At 37.0% G+C, this 15,539-nt stretch overlaps 4 protein-coding genes across 8 annotated transcripts; 2 read left to right on the top strand and 2 right to left on the bottom strand.

Annotated features, from left to right (window-relative positions):
• Positions 1-163: 163 nt before the first annotated feature.
• Positions 164-3,062, top strand: LOC105276040 (palmitoyltransferase ZDHHC16). 2 transcript variants are annotated; one of them, XM_011333371.3, is made up of 6 exons: positions 164-418; positions 636-783; positions 985-1,294; positions 1,378-1,568; positions 1,653-1,963; positions 2,482-3,062. In XM_011333371.3, the coding sequence occupies exons 1-6, from the start codon at positions 372-374 to the stop codon at positions 2,570-2,572; spliced, it is 1,098 nt and encodes a 365-aa protein (XP_011331673.1). In that variant the 5' UTR covers positions 164-371; the 3' UTR covers positions 2,573-3,062. The 2 variants fall into 2 exon arrangements, with proteins under 2 accessions (XP_011331673.1, XP_011331682.1); XM_011333380.3 differs by having other exon boundaries at positions 165-418; positions 978-1,294.
• Positions 2,629-6,551, bottom strand: LOC105276054 (serine protease snake). The gene is made up of 5 exons (XM_011333389.3): positions 5,529-6,551; positions 4,524-5,066; positions 4,061-4,328; positions 3,636-3,886; positions 2,629-3,389 (listed from the first exon to the last, which is right to left on the bottom strand). Exons 1-5 carry the CDS (start codon positions 5,608-5,610, stop codon positions 3,049-3,051), a joined length of 1,485 nt encoding a protein of 494 aa, XP_011331691.1. The 5' UTR covers positions 5,611-6,551; the 3' UTR covers positions 2,629-3,048.
• A 93-nt stretch (positions 6,552-6,644) lies between these two features.
• On the bottom strand, positions 6,645-15,440 carry LOC105275956 (spermine oxidase). 4 transcript variants are annotated; one of them, XM_011333190.3, is made up of 13 exons: positions 15,335-15,440; positions 14,510-14,719; positions 14,094-14,358; positions 11,435-11,648; positions 10,912-11,145; positions 10,699-10,830; positions 10,245-10,444; positions 10,024-10,144; positions 9,723-9,829; positions 8,465-8,670; positions 7,817-8,271; positions 7,000-7,740; positions 6,645-6,845 (listed from the first exon to the last, which is right to left on the bottom strand). In XM_011333190.3, the coding sequence occupies exons 2-13, from the start codon at positions 14,655-14,657 to the stop codon at positions 6,708-6,710; spliced, it is 2,961 nt and encodes a 986-aa protein (XP_011331492.2). In that variant the 5' UTR covers positions 14,658-14,719; positions 15,335-15,440; the 3' UTR covers positions 6,645-6,707. The 4 variants fall into 4 exon arrangements, with proteins under 4 accessions (XP_011331492.2, XP_026826000.1, XP_026825999.1 ...); XM_026970199.1 differs by having other exon boundaries at positions 14,510-14,620; positions 15,335-15,431; XM_026970198.1 differs by lacking the exon at positions 15,335-15,440 and adding an exon at positions 15,064-15,328.
• LOC105275951 lies at positions 11,933-14,085 on the top strand. The gene is made up of 7 exons (XM_011333178.3): positions 11,933-12,191; positions 12,305-12,548; positions 12,672-12,867; positions 13,022-13,143; positions 13,236-13,418; positions 13,523-13,692; positions 13,778-14,085. Exons 1-7 carry the CDS (start codon positions 12,178-12,180, stop codon positions 13,902-13,904), a joined length of 1,056 nt encoding a protein of 351 aa, XP_011331480.1. The 5' UTR covers positions 11,933-12,177; the 3' UTR covers positions 13,905-14,085.
• Positions 15,441-15,539: the final 99 nt, after the last annotated feature.

Below are 15,539 nucleotides of genomic sequence, written 5' to 3'. Positions count from 1 at the left end.
ACGATTAATATCGTCGCGTAAATAACAATCTCATGTTCATGAGTATTAATTTGTGCATATATATAACAAATATTATTTAACATGATTTGTTGTACATGATTTTGATTAAAAACACGTTTCTTTTTTATGCCTGAAGTGGAGGCTCGCGGGAACAAATATGGCGGGCGCTGCGTCGTGAATCGATCGAGGTTATTGTTCCTCGGTGTGACTGCAACGCTATCAGTCGCAACACCTTTATCAGGTGTATACGCCGGATGTGCGAAACCTGAACGTTGCTTACATGACGATGAACATGTCATCGTCCGCGGAACGTGACTGCAATTTGCTAAAATTATGAGTTTATTTGAGTGGATTCGAGGCAAAAAGCAAAAATGGCGAGGATACAGTGGTCCCTGACGAAGGCGCCAAGTGTTTTTAGGTAAATTAATTCTTACCGTATTTTACGGTTATCCACCGTTCTACTTTAATTTTCGTTTGCATATCAGCTTTATTTCATGCCTACAAATCTTTACAAAAAATCCTGTACATAATTTCTAATTCAAAAAATTAAGTTTTATTTTACTACTATTTAATATAATTTTACATTTAATTTTACATAATTAATTTGCTACTAAACATGATCTGATTTTTTAAAGGATTAGTTTGAAGCAGAGGTGGTGGCAGCTGCAAATTGCGTTCAAATCCTTGTTCTACAATGATTTCTTGAACTGGAGTTATGCTTGCGATATACTTATGGAACCCATGTTCTGGTTCGTGGAGAATTTTACTGCCTGTTTGGGTCCGGTAAGATTTTTAATACTATCAGTTTGTGCATCACATCGTGAAAAGTCTTAGCTGAACTTATGAAGACAATTATGATACATTTACTGCTTAACGTAACGTTTCTAATATCGTGATATTGATTTTCATTTATTATATTAGGCAAATAATATAGACAAACGTTATCGTGTCCACAATATATTTACTAAGCATTATAGTCTGCAGGTGTTTGTGGTAATGGTGAGCTTGCTGACCGCCAGTATTGTGTACATTGCGTACTACCTGGGACTACCGTGGTGGTGGGAGTACAGTCCATTGGCAACGATAATTCTTTTGCTAGTGGGAAATTGGTTGTTAGTTAATATCTGCTTCCACTATTATATGGGTGTGACTGTGCCAGCGGGTTATCCACCGCAGGGTGGCCTCATTCCAGAGGCTGTGAGCATATGCAAGAAATGCATCAAGCCAAAGCCACCGAGGACGCATCATTGCTCTGTCTGCAACAAGTGCATCCTCAAAATGGATCATCATTGTCGTATCCTTACATGTTTCACTTGGCTGGCCAATCGTTTTCGTTGAAAAATATCTTGCGACTAGACTGCCTTAATCAACATACAGCATGGCTGAACAATTGCGTCGGTCATTACAATCACCGACACTTCTTCCTATACATGGTTTACACTGTGATCGGTATCACGTTTGTCATGATATTTGGCGTGCGACTCGCCTACGAGGAGTTCTTCCCTGAACAGGAACCGGAATTGGACGGCCACCCAGTGCGCCTGAATAATTCGGAAATAATTCCCATGGTATAGCCGCGTGAACTAATCGATGTGTATTTACTTTATTTTGATTATTACTTTTGCACAATGACAAATGCGTGCTTAATGCAGACAGAGTCATTGGAGCATTTGAGCGCGGAGGAGCTAGCGGAAATAGCGAGACAGGCGGCGGAGAACGAGGCCAAGGAGTGGCGACGAAGACTGATCATTTTCGCGGGTCTGATTTGTATCGCTGCGGTCGCAGCGTTGGGCGCTCTGTCCTGGTGGCACGCGGGTCTCGTATCTCGGGGAGAGACGAGTATCGAGGCGCGTATCAATAGCACCGAATCGCAAAAGTACAAGGCTCAGGGGAAATTTTATCAAAATCCGTACGACTTCGGACTGAAGGAGAATTGGAGATTATTCTTGGGGATAAAGAATAGGTACTGGAGAAATTATCGAGATTTAACGTTAAAATATTCAATGTCGTGAGAATGTAAAAAAATTAAAGCAACAATATTTAGCAAGCTATTATCACGAATCGTTAAATTAATTAAAATTAAACGAAAGTGAGTAAAATAGATTCATTTCGTTATTATAATTGAATATAATCTTCAGTTAGGATGATTCTGCAGAATCAAAATTTAATTTATTTTTTAATTTGAATCCTCATATATTCTTATTAAATCGTTTGCATTTTTCTAGACGTATCTTAGAAGTAAAATCGTTTTAAGTTTAAGATAATTATATTTTTAAGTTTATAAAAAATTAGGAACTATTAATGGCTACTGTAAATTATTAAATTGAGTATTTATTGGCACTTCAAACCTAATAGAGTATAATTTTCGTATTACTCTTATTGTTACATGAATCGACTATCTATACATATACATATATATATATATATATATATATATATTCTAATAAATATCCTAATAACACATTTTATTCGTCATTGTAGGAGCTGGTGGTACGTCTTACTTCCATCCACTCACGGCCCATACGGCAATGGACTAACATGGCGAACCATACATGATAGCAAGATATCTTGATTTTTGAGCTTCAAGAAGTCAGCGAAGCAAGCTTTCCGAGACTGCATTCCGTTATACTATCCATATCTTATAGTGACTTTTTCCACTCCAGAGTTTCAGTATTCTAGTCAGAACTACAGACTATTAAATCGCACTATTATGATTAATTGAAATGGCACATACATAATTGCTCATAACTGCCGTTTGACGAAATGATCTTCTCGACGGATAATAATTGAAGCCCAAGCGGCATCGATTTTGCTGAAATCATAACATTAATCATACATGGTAAATGAGTATCATACTTATGAGAAGCGTGGCGAATAGTAAAATATTTTCAAACGCCATAAATCTCCGAATCCTCCATTAATTTGACTGGCTAGTTATTTAATTACGAGACTTTTACGAGTTACTTGATCGCGAGACTTAATTTAGCCGAGTATGATTTAATAAAACAATGTTTTTTGTACCTTTCGCAAGAGCCGAATAAATTATAGTTACTGTTCTTGTGGCCAGACAATGTTCTCGATCCAGGGAAGGTAATGCGACACCCTAGTGTAGATACCGGGCGAATTGACGTTCGCGCAACCCCGACCGAAACTGGTAATGCCAATCACTTGGAAGAGGCATTGGTTCCTCGGATGGATTACTTGTAAAGGACCTCCAGAGTCGCCCTGGCAAGAGTCCTTGATCCAACCGCCTTGAGGATCACCGGCACAGATCATTCTCGGTGTGATACCATGCGGAGCCTCGCTGGACGTGTTGTGCCATATCGTGCACGCAAGATTGTTCACTATAGTTAACTGTGCCTTCAGTAGTTGGTCGTTTTGATTACCACCTGAAATCGCGTCGCTAAATCTAGATTTTATATTTTATAATCCAAAAATTCCATATTTTAAAATTTTCAATCGAGATAATTTTACTTCCTAATAGATGTAAGATTTTTATATTCCATCTTCAACTTTTTAAATTTTTGAATTTTTATATTCTATGATATATATTTCTATATATTATCTATATATTATTCTGTAGATTGGATTTCGAAGCCCTATGCCCTCCAAGTTTACGAATAAGGAATTCTTACCAAATTCGGTGCTACCCCAACCGGTGACCCATGCTTGCGTAGGCACACTATCGTACTGTTGGTAAAGGCACGCGGGTCGTATCAATGTGCTAAACGTAACGGAAGTCGCAAGCTTCACCAGAGCTATATCATCGTACAACGCAGGTGGTTTGTAACTTGGATGTCGTATCGCGTTGTCGATGGCGACTGTGATACCTGGTTCATCACCCGTCAGCCTTAGGGAGCCTATTCGAGCGTCAGTCGGACCACCGCTGCAAGAAGATGAACCTTGTGAATTACTTACGAAATAATTGCAACATTAATTTCGATTTTTAGATTATTCAATTTCGATATATAAAATTCTCGAGTTTCTACAACAAAAGGAAACAGCTTTCATAGCTTAATTTCTAATTTATTAAGGCGAAGGGAAAATAACGAGAGTGTACTTTGGCCCATAAGTGCAATGCGCAGCAGAAAGTACCCAGCTATGTGAGATCAATGTGCCGCCACACATTAGGATGAACGTTTCGTCGGTGTTACGTCTGCCCAAGGCGACCATGTGAGGGAACTCGCCCGTGTTAGCCTCGGTACCGCCAACAACCAGTTGATTCGCATTCCGGCAAATATTATTCACCTTGATTACATTGGACGAAGTACCGGTCAGAGATGTTATATCGGTCGTGCCCACGATTTCTCTCACGTACTCATTGCATTCTGAAATTTGTTTCATATGTTGTCACAGCTCGGATACATTCAAAATCTTTGAAATCCTTGAATAAGTTCTTAAAAGAACTCATTATATCTTTCTAAACTTTTATGTGCGTGTACTCTTAGATTTTTATGGATTATCATGCTTATGTTTTGCTCTCAATAAGCTCGTAATATGAAAATTAATTCCTTTATACTTACTAGATTCCGATCTCGGTCTTGTTGAGCCAATCAGATCTATCAGTGATGGCGAGGAGACTGAAGATCCAACTTTAACAGGAGTAGATTCATTAGTTGTGAAAGGCACTGGTGTATTAGGTGCTGGCATATTATATGAAGATGCTGGCGCATAAGGTGCTTGCGTGACAGGTGTATCGATTTTTGGGCCAGTTCCGATGGAATTCAGGAAAGGATTATTGCTGTTAGCGAAAATGTTGAGAGCTGTGTGTGAATTCTCCTGTGGTAGAAAGATATTAGATAATGAGCCAAAGGATTGGCTTTCGCTTCTGTTACCGTAGAACTGTGGCAGGAAAATATTTGGCATCATGTCAGATTGGCTCCCACTATTATTATGGAAATTCAACACAAAGGGATTGCTTGGAGCAGTGGGAAGAGCTATGGATTGCAGAAAAGGATTGCTTGGAACAGTGGGAAGAGTTATGGATTGCAGAAAAGGATTGTTCCCAATGCCTTCACTGAGTTTAATTGAATCCTTCTTTTTCTTCTTCGCGGAACCATGATTACCTGGAAAATACGCAAGGCAAGTTGCATATATAATTTTTATGATTATGTATGTGTGACTTCTTGGTATTATCTTGTATTAATCACATAATCGAAATTTCAAAGTCTCTCAATGTAAAAATTTAAAAATGCATCCAGCATAATAGCGCAACACCAATAACTGCAAGCAATTACACCATCACTATCAATGTGTCTAAAAATTATTTTTGGAATTTTATAGTTTTTTAGTGCAAGAAAATATATCTTAAGAATAAAGCATAGAAATACCAGAAGTGAAGTTTCTGCAGATTTAAATATTTTCTTCATGACAATACAGATATCACTATGCATAAATAACACTTTTCAAACTTAATAACAACACTATTATCACAACAATAATGATATCTAATAATGTAAAACCCACGATTCAAGTTTCCTCTGACACTTGAATAGTAACACTTGAAACAATTATCGACAATGATCCACCTGTATGTTTATCGTCACTGGACCACACGAAGGTTGCATCGAAGATGAGAAGAATCACAAGAAGACCGAAACGAAGATCCATCGTCGAAGAGAGACGCGTGAAAAGGAACGCGTGAAGATATCGAATGTTTAATGTCGAGGCATTCGGCGAAGGAGATAAACGCCGGGAACGACGATTACGCGGTGGAATCTGCGCGCCGCATCCATTTCTCTCTCCTAATACTACAGAGGATAGAACGCGAAGAGAACGAAAGGTAAAAAAGCAGGAAGAGACGTGAGGAGGAGAGGAGAACGTACGGATGATTAGAGTGGGGGGAGAGGTCCTAACAGCACTCAGGTCGCGGACTCCCTGTTGCGGTCGTCGCGGTTCATCGCAAACGTCAACGTTAGAGTTTTCAGCAGGAAATTTAGCAGAGTAATCGTTACTCTGTTAGACTTTGACGTAATTACATTGTTTTTTAACGTGCTATCTTTTAAAAGTTTCTAATCACGATTTGCAATGTGATGTCCATTATAGTTTTAACAGTTAATAATTATATAATCAAAGAAATAGAGATATACTGTTTAATTATTTTTTTATCAGTAGAATACCTCATTATTCATCTGTCAAATATTTATTCGCTGGTTACAATCCTTAAACGTTCAGCAGAATTATTAAATGTGTTTTCGAGAACATAGGGCCTACACTCGCCTTGCAACGTTTTTATGAAAGGAGAAAAAGAAAAAGACGGAAGGATGTGCGCGTTTACCAAGGATAAATTTCAGGGTATTACTTGTCTTCAATTAACATCCGATTGGTCAATGAGGAATCTCCGTTCTGACGCAACTAGCCGAGCGGATAAACCAGTTGGTCTATCCTGAAAAAATCGGCAAGATAAGGAGAAATATTGAGCAATAGGAAAAAACAAACTCCGGTATTACCCAGTAATACGTAAAACTAACGTGCTGATAAAAAAGTGAAAATTGATGAATACTGTCAAATAAATAAAAAGCAGAAATGAGAATTGCTTAATGATAAATAAGTTAGAAATTTCTTGATAATTATGAATATATAGCTATATGTACAGATTACTCAATAATATTTAATAAGTGGCTGCGATAAAATAAATCAGTGTGTCACTGTGATATTAAGAACATTTTATTGTACTAATATATTTACATATTTACATGTCGATATATTTATTGTATCTGCACGGTACTTGCATGGTATTCCAAGAACATTTCAGCTTGACGTATCCCCGTCTCGTAAGCTCCGTGGGTCGTCGAGTAGAAGTTGTCGTGCGTGGCTTCGCCAGCAAACAGTATGACTGGTACATTCTGTCATATTTACAAAAATTATTTAATAAATTAATATCACAGTGAGAACAATCTTGATATTCCACATTGATGCTAATTCCATAATTCTGAAGCTTTGAATTTTTAATTTAAAATTGAAGAATCAAGATTTTTACGTGTTGCAGTGTAATCTCACCTTCTTCACATCGTTCCGTAATGTCGTCGCCCAAACCGGCTCGGCCAATGTTCTGGGCGAGATGTTGCCTGCCTCGCAGCTCTTCGTGATATGACTGTAGCCGCCCTTCACGTATTCATGCCCGTTCCATTTAGTTCTGACGCATTTTTTCACCGGCGGAATGTCGTAACGCGGTAGGTAATGCGACAATAGATTCACGCAATCCTCTGCGACCGTCTGCTCCGACAAACTCTCGATAATGCACGCTCCTCGTCCGCCAACCCACACTATCAGAGTGGCCGGTTGGGTTGGCAGAACGTCGAATCCCGTGAGGTCCTTGGTCCACTCCGGCAAGCACCGGTGATTGGCGTCCTCGCGCCAGAGCAGCTGAAAACCTTTCACGCCAGTTTGCCACCAGGGTTCACCAAAGTCCAGAAAGATCTTGTTAATAGTGCCGAAGCCGAGATTCTCGATGGCGTCGTTCAGATGTCTCGGTAAGGATGGTTGGAACATCTTCCGATAGTTCTCCTTCAAGTAGCCGAGCGAGCAGGTGACGATGACGGCATCAGCGAGAATCCGTGTCCCCTCGGAAGTCGTCACGGTAACCGGATGATTTTTCTGCGAGTCGACGAAATTCCGCCAGTGAACGGTCTCCACGGGGGTGGCCAGTCGCACGTTTCGCTCGTTCAGATTGTCAACGAGAAGACTCGTCAAGGAACTGTAACCGGATTTGAACAGCATATGCTCCGGTCCACCGACGTACTATGAAAATCGTTAGTCTTGTAGCTTTTATTATTATTAATTTGTTAACGTGACAATTTCATAGTGAAATTTATACCTTAAATTTTCCCCACAGTGTTGCTGATAAATCGTCTACCGAGTGGCAGCAATTATCTACCAGGAGAAAGCGCATGTTCCAATCGAAAATTTCCTTCTTCATCCCTCTGTCGATTGAGGAATCATCTCTTTCGCGTAAGTATTGCTCGAATCGGCTCCGCATGACGGAGCCAATATTCTCATGTTCTTTTAAGCTTCTTGGAGATTCGCAGATATCGTCCGAGACCGTTCGCACGAGATCGTCGATCTCGCGAACCAAACTGTCGCACATTATTGCCCCGTCGTCACGTAAGAAAATTCCCTCGCCGTCCGTGCCTTGAATATTCGATAGTAAATTGTTGTTGAGGCAGTATTCTGCCAGCCTGCTCTTGTCACCGTGCAAGAACTGCGCTCCGCAATCTATCCAACCATTATCCCAAGGAACAGAGTGAATTCTACCTCCGACTATGTCCTGAGCTACGAAATAATATAACAAAATAATCTGGAGAATTTTATTTGTTCTAATTTATATTTCATTTTTATACTATTATATTAAATTAATTTCTGTGTAGAAAATTATCATATTCATAATTAATATATTCAAGCTCTTAATTTCTTTGTTTATATAATGACCGTAATGTGAAAAGTAATTTACTAATTTTTAATGTACCCTCGAGCAGGAGATAATCCGTGAATCCCGCATCTTGTAGAGTTTTCGCCGCTGCTAGGCCCGCGATTCCTGCGCCTATTATCACGACTCCCGTTCTTTCCGTTCTTCTCGCACACGCATCAATTTCTATCCGCATCGCTTCGTTGAAGTTGTTAACGAGTTGGTCTAAGTGACCGCGTGTTCTGCGTAATCCGAAGGCAGTTTGCCTATCAAATCCCAAATGAACTATCACGCTTATTCTTTTTATTTTATTCTAAATTAACTCTATATTAAAGTAGATAATTTTGCGGTCAATATACTGTTACTCGTCAAGAGTGCCAATCGTTATTATGAGAGAGTATTGAACTTGAACGTATCTTCGTGCCATCAGATGTACATGATTGCGAATATGAATAAGAAAAGAGTAGGTATATGACTTGAAATACAATAAGTACAAAGTGTTTCCGTAACAATAACGAAATATATCCTACGAGTTATATTTCATCCATTACTATTGCACATAACGTATACAGTATCTAAAGTTACATTATCGCATTGTACAATTTATCTTTATACACATTTTTACATCTTACAAATAAGTACGGTGGCTGTCCATGCCATAAAGATACTCGTCTGTTGCGAATATTGCAAGTTGCGTAAACATAGTTATATGTTTTTACAGTTTTCCGTAATCCGTTCATTATGAGGGTGTAGTAGAGGATGTAGTTAGAGGTGCGAGTTTAACCGCCTAAGAAAAAGCATGCAGTCAATATAAATATAATCCCAAAACTACGTTTCCAAAGTTTAATGAAATAAATCAATGGAATTTCATGCGAAATGAAAGAGAATATGCATATAATGATACATACTAAAATATATAATAATATTAAAATATATTAAATAAGCAAGAGAGGTACATTATAATGCAATACAATGTACAAACTGTGCTATCACAGCTAAAATAAGCATTAACAATGCTGCATTACAATCACTTGTAAATAAGAAATTTACACGACAGACCTTTTTCTATTTGATTTTTTGATTGGAATGACAATATTTGGAATTTAGTAAAAACAGACGCTGTAATCACTTAATAAAGATATTTGCTAAAGCAATTTTGAGAAGAATTTTTTAAGTTTCTCCGCAAAAGAATAAAATTGATGTATGCAACTAAGCAAATGTGAAATAGGCAAAATGAAAGTGATTTCTCTGCTATCGTTACTTCGGATGCACTATTAATACTAAGCTTCAAATCTCATTTCAATCGACATTGTCTCACCTTTCAAAGTCGACTATTCGATCCGCTTCGCGGAAACCAGTTTCCACCGCGCCGTGCACAGTAGAATAATAATGATCGTGCGTAGCTTCTCCGGCGAAGAGGATTACCTAATGTCATAATTATTTTGATTCGTCAATGTCAATAGTCTCTCTCATACTGCTATTTAGCAATTACATAAGACAAAAATATACGATAAAATAAAACTAAAAGATGATGGACTGATGATTGCGATTGACGATATGATCAATTGTGGAAAAAATAGCTAATTGTTAAAAGTGTTACATTGTAGAAGATTACATACAGGTTTATCTCTGTTTACGATTGGCTCAGCCAGATCTTTCGGTTTTACATCCATTTGTTCGGAAACTGTGCTGAGAAAGCTATACGAGCCCCGAAAATGTTCATCGGTGTACCAGTTAGACCTGAAAAGAAATATTAAAAATTTTATTGTATATTAACTTTATTAATTTCCATTTTCATGAGTAGGAAAGGAAAAAAGACAGAGTTCCAATTGAAAATTACCTCAATATTCTCTTCGGTTTCTCTATGTCGTATTCTTTTTCTAATGATCTTTTCAATAATAAGTACAATCCATCAAAGACCTCAACGTCCGATAAGCTTTCCATCTTTCTTGCACTTTTCCCAACAATCCAGGCGCATAAAAGATTTGGCTGGTAAGCTACAGTGAAAAAGGAAAATACGTCGCAAAGCCATTCGTTTTTCTAAAATAAATATTTGATGAGATTAGTACAATAGCAGAAAAGCAAAATGTATTGAAATTTGGTCTTGAAAGAAAACGTAATGTCCGTTAATAAATTAATTAATAAATTTGAGTGTAATTATATCTCATTTATCTTATTATTAATAGTATTAAAACCTGATAAGTTGTTATAAATATTTTATTTATTATAAATATAATAAATAGAATTTATATAAAATTTATAAATAATTATTTAAGTTACTAATATTTGCTTACTTGACCATAGGTATGCAAGAAATCCTTCTTATCTTCTTCTGACCAGATAAAATTAAAACTGACGATATCTTGTGGCCACCATGCGTGCGAAAATTCAAGATAAACTTTGTCTGCTGTTCCAATATTTAATCCCTATCACGGAACAGCATCAATTAATATTTATCGTAGCAATTTCATTTTATGATATTTTTATCAATGAAATTTTTCGTGTACCTCTATAGCGCGTTGCTTTTTCGCCGGCAACGGTGGTACAAACATCGTGGAATGCTTTTCTTTCAGGACACCTAGAGATCCAGTGAATATAACATGTGACGCGGAGTACTTGCATCCATCTCGAGTAGTCACCATAACGTTCTCGCCGGAACTGTAGTCGATGGTCGTCACGACTTTATTGAACTCTATCTTCTCCATCACTGGCAAACATTCCTCTGCATTCGGGAATTTTTGCTGAATATTGAAAAAGATTTATAAGCAAAAAGCATCTCTAAGAATTTAGGTAACTATCCTTTAGTATCTCATTAATTCTAATATATAATATTTTTCAGTAATACCAATGTTAAATTTTTTAATTTTATCCATGCAACTTAATTTAAAAAAATTTCTTATTAATATGTTTTTCTTGGCAGAATACAGTTTCGATTATAAATTTTCTGTTTTTGGAGACACATTTCAAGTTTAAATTAAGTAATTATTATAATTATAATAATTATTAATAAATTAACAAAACACTTAATACCAGTAATAGATCGAAGAGTGTTTTGTAACCACGTTCCTTCCAATTTAAAAGGAGATCACCCTCGCAGTTCCAATACTCCGTCAGGCGTTTCGCAGAAACGTCGAACCACGAGTCACTACATTCTATAGAGTTTTCCATCTTTTCCATCCACGATAAATATTCGGCAGCTCGAGCACGATTCGCGAAAGGTTTCTCATGAAAAATCTCATAAAATCTGCAAAATTAGTGATTAGATAACATTTTATATATTAAATATATTAATTTATCTGTTATATTCTGTCGCATAAATTGCATTGTTAAAGTAAAGATTATTTCAAATTTATTTTATATGTATTATGCTCACTAAAACACATTCTGATTGAATTTATTGGAATATTATTCAGCAAATTTTGTTAAATAAAGGCAGAAAATTTGACGTGTTTTTTCGCGATTCAAATTGTGAGCGGGTAGAAGTCAAGTGTGAGTCATCATCGGTCTTGTATCAAACTTGTAGTGGGGAGGCTGTTAACTGACATCAACAGCATATGGCAATCATTCTGTATGTGGAGGAAGACGTAGTTCATGCCGTGCTCCAAGTGATATCTTCCAGAGATATATTTCTAAACATTTTAATCATACAAATATGCCGTATTTATAATATCTCTCTCTGCGATTACGGAGCAAAGTGAAGATCATGATAAAAATGGAACAAAATCACTAGTGATTCTTGACAAACCTTTAATGATAATGAAACTCTCAGGAAAATGTTTGCGAAAAGGTAATAAACATTTTTCGATATTACTTTTTAGTTTTTATTCCTGCCCACAATTTAAGTATTATTCTATATAAAACACAAAAAGTACTTATCATTTTAAAAAAACATAATTTTAGGAATATTGATCCAGAATTAGAAAAGCTGAGAAACGAGGTGGATGGACCACCGAATTTGGACACGATTATCCTGAACATCCAGAAGGAGTCATCATGCATTCACGCTGCGTACTTGTTCGAGCACATTGGCAAAGCTACGCTACAAAAATTATGCCTGCTGCTGAGTTCCACAGCAACAGGGAAGATGTACAACGGATGGCAAGAGTTTGCAGCGCACATGGGCTTGACGATGGAACAGATACGAGTAAGATTATCGAAAAAATCCGGCAATTGCATTGCGGAAATGCAAGCTAAATTATATATATCTTATTATAAGTAGTAAACGTAATATCTATTAATGTAACTATAACGTTATTTTATTGTCCAGTGCATAGATTACGACTTCAAAGGGCTGCAGGATCCAACGTACTATGTGCTTCTGACTTATGTGCAGTCTCCGGAAGCAACAGTGGACAAAATTTTGAGTACTTTGCAAAAGATGCAACGGCTCGACGTTATAAACGAAATCAAAGATTGCGTGCATGACTTAATCAACGCTGTGTTGAAAGATAATACGAGCACTGGTTAAGTAAATTACAACGAAAGTCGTATTTTCTCTTGATATTAAAGAATGATTCTAGATCTAGATGTTGCAAAAGAGCAACTTTAGAAAAATACGATATTAATTTTAATTATATTTCAATTATTATATTAATTTTATTTGTTATATATGTTTAGAATCTGAAATAATCCAACCTAGCTGTATACCAAGAGCCCCACTGGTTCTGAGTCCAATTTTAACAGGACATTGTGAAATCGAAGTAAATAGGAGAGGCATATCGCAAAATAGTCAACAGAAGGTCACTCATTTATATTATTATAATCTATCTTCTCTTCCAAAATTTGCTAGCAAAACAGATTTATATTACTACAATTTTTCTCACGTCAACAGACTAAACAGACGTACGGCTGTATCGTTATGCTTACTTTTGCGGATGACGGTTTACCAACTGCGGAAGGCATTGCGAAAATATTCAGATCTAAGCAGCCACGGATCGGCGTGCTCATATTGCAAGAGCAAAAGAAGGACGTCTACAGTCGAGCTGAGGAATTTATAGACGATTGTTTCAAACAGGTAATTTGTAATTTAATTAGATTAAAATCTGGTCAATTTAAATTTCGAAATACATTTATCGAATTGATTGACCGACCGCTTTTAATAAACGTTAATATTTTCAGGTCGATTATATCGTACCGATACTGACCAGGGGATACATTAAGAAAATAAATAATACCGCAAAAACGTACGACGAGATGTATAACAGTCTGGACATGAAATACTTAAAATACATATACTCCTTGTTGAGATACGAATACGCGAGAAATCAATGCTGCAACAATCGCGTGAGGTACGTGTGCCTTTCGATGCGATATCACTTGCTCGTGTTTGCGATTAATATGGACGTGTGTAAAATAGATTTTGTCTTTTATCAGATGCATCGTTCCCGATAAGGATGTTTATACGGTTGTGCGAGCGGACTTACATCCAACTCTGCAAGCGTGGTTTCGTGAGAGTGATATAGATGGTTTCGTCAACAATATTCTCTTGCACAACTTTTAAGGAAACTGAAAGTGCTCGAAATGGAAATTGGATAACGTATGCTTTAGTGACAGATTTTCTATGATCGTTCTAGCACAATATCTTTCTCATTTTAAGACAAATAGCAGGATATTTGATTAATTTTTAACGAATTATCTAATTTATACTGTGACCAATAGAGCCTCAGCCAAACACCAAAAAATTACTCACTTTCTTTCCACGTAATCTCCGAGGGATCCTTTTTCTTCATTGAGCTCCTCTCGTGCTTCCTCCATGATATTAAAATACATCATCAGAATCTCGTTACTCTCCTTCTTGGGTATAATTTCACCGTTGATCGTGACAAAGGTGTGCCTATTAGGATCAAGCATCACGTCAAACGTGCCCAGTATATCGTATTTAGAAGCGAGACTGTACACCACATTTCCAGATTGACCATGAATCCATTGGGCTCCGAGCTCCACCACATTGTCACCTGAAAAAAAATTAAGAATCTGTTACTTTTGTAGATGTAAAATTTCTTTGAAAGTGCGATCACAATTATTTTATTATTTTAAATCTCATTAATAAAAAAAAGATATAATTAAAGGAGTGATATATATATAAATAAGATTTGTGATACTTACCAAAGTTTACAGTGTGTATTCTGCCACCAATCCTGTTGTTGGCTTCTAGTATCACGAAGTCACTCACTCCTTTTTGTAAGAGTTTTGAGGCAGCTGCAATGCCAGCTGCACCTGCTCCAACAATAACAATTTTTGCTTTCTTCACCATCCCTAACCTTTCGGCCGGCTTGCTGCACCGACGCAGAAAGTGATATATGCACGTTATGTTAGCTGTGAACATGAATTATTCTTAAACGAGTTCAATTGGCACGGATCAAGTGGACTGATAACTGTTTAGCCGAATCAATAGCTCGCAAGAGATTATAGAGCCTTATCTCAGCTCTAAACAAAATACATCAACATTGCAATCTTCTTAAACCTTGAACTTAAATCTGATCCGAAAGAAATTAATTTCACATGTTAAATTATGCAAATCAAATTTGATCTCGTTTTATACTGCATCACATTTGATCACGTTTTATACATCACGTATTTATATTCTTTCAATTTTGATGCCAATTGTTACTTAAGCAAACGCGTTATTATATCTATTATCTGCACAAAAATCCGATTACTTTTATTGCACTGTGCACCACGTAATTACAAATTTTTATTCAACACTTTACACCCGAAGTTGACAAATTAACCGGATCACCAAGATACAAATCGCAGAGTAATTTTTCGCCATTCGACAAAAATACTCGCTATTTTCTAGCGAATAAATTAATAATATTCCGACGTATAGATGATGTGTCGTAAAAATTGATAAGTTGTTCATGCAATATGAGCGATTATTTCTGAAAAACGCAACGTCAAGCTGTTAGCTTTTCATTAAAAACCACCTACCACCGCTACGGCCGCACAGGCACAGCCGGCACACGCAGCCAACTGAACTGGACTGGACTGAACTGACTGAACGCGCGTGAGTAAGTTCACGATTGCTCTGTGTGTACTTTCACCTAACTTGTTCCTAAATTCTTATTCCTAAAAGCCTCTAGATGCTGCGCACGCATCTCGGATATTATATCAAATGTTGATATGTATGTTGCGA

Source organism: Ooceraea biroi, chromosome 6 (genome assembly GCF_003672135.1).
Source record: "Ooceraea biroi isolate clonal line C1 chromosome 6, Obir_v5.4, whole genome shotgun sequence".
Taxonomy (NCBI): Eukaryota; Metazoa; Arthropoda; class Insecta; order Hymenoptera; family Formicidae; genus Ooceraea; species Ooceraea biroi.
Note: the sequence above shows the minus strand (reverse complement) of the source record. Positions and strands in the feature narration are given on the sequence as shown.

What these genes read in the sequence shown, in the direction of transcription:
- LOC105276040 (XM_011333371.3), top strand. Translation starts at nt 372, where the DNA reads ATGGCGAGGATACAGTGGTCCCTGACGAAGGCGCCAAGTGTTTTTAG. An exon ending in TTACTGCCTGTTTGGGTCCG is followed by an intron (nt 784 to 984) that starts GTAAGATTTTTA and finishes TATAGTCTGCAG; the next exon opens with GTGTTTGTGGTAATGGTGAG. An exon ending in ATTCGGAAATAATTCCCATG is followed by an intron (nt 1,569 to 1,652) that starts GTATAGCCGCGT and finishes TGCTTAATGCAG; the next exon opens with ACAGAGTCATTGGAGCATTT.
- LOC105276054 (XM_011333389.3), bottom strand. Translation starts at nt 5,610, where the DNA reads ATGGATCTTCGTTTCGGTCTTCTTGTGATTCTTCTCATCTTCGATGCA. An exon ending in CAGTGACGATAAACATACAG is followed by an intron (nt 5,067 to 5,528) that starts GTGGATCATTGT and finishes CGTATTTTCCAG; the next exon opens with GTAATCATGGTTCCGCGAAG. An exon ending in CATTGCACTTATGGGCCAAA is followed by an intron (nt 3,887 to 4,060) that starts GTACACTCTCGT and finishes ATCTTCTTGCAG; the next exon opens with CGGTGGTCCGACTGACGCTC.
- LOC105275951 (XM_011333178.3), top strand. An exon ending in GAAAGATAATACGAGCACTG is followed by an intron (nt 12,868 to 13,021) that starts GTTAAGTAAATT and finishes ATATATGTTTAG; the next exon opens with AATCTGAAATAATCCAACCT. An exon ending in CGCAAAATAGTCAACAGAAG is followed by an intron (nt 13,144 to 13,235) that starts GTCACTCATTTA and finishes TCACGTCAACAG; the next exon opens with ACTAAACAGACGTACGGCTG.
- LOC105275956 (XM_020030407.2), bottom strand. Translation starts at nt 14,729, where the DNA reads ATGTTCACAGCTAACATAACGTGCATATATCACTTTCTGCGTCGGTGC. An exon ending in CGAATAGTCGACTTTGAAAG is followed by an intron (nt 8,671 to 9,722) that starts GTGAGACAATGT and finishes GGGATTTGATAG; the next exon opens with GCAAACTGCCTTCGGATTAC. An exon ending in GGATTATCTCCTGCTCGAGG is followed by an intron (nt 8,272 to 8,464) that starts GTACATTAAAAA and finishes ATTATTTCGTAG; the next exon opens with CTCAGGACATAGTCGGAGGT.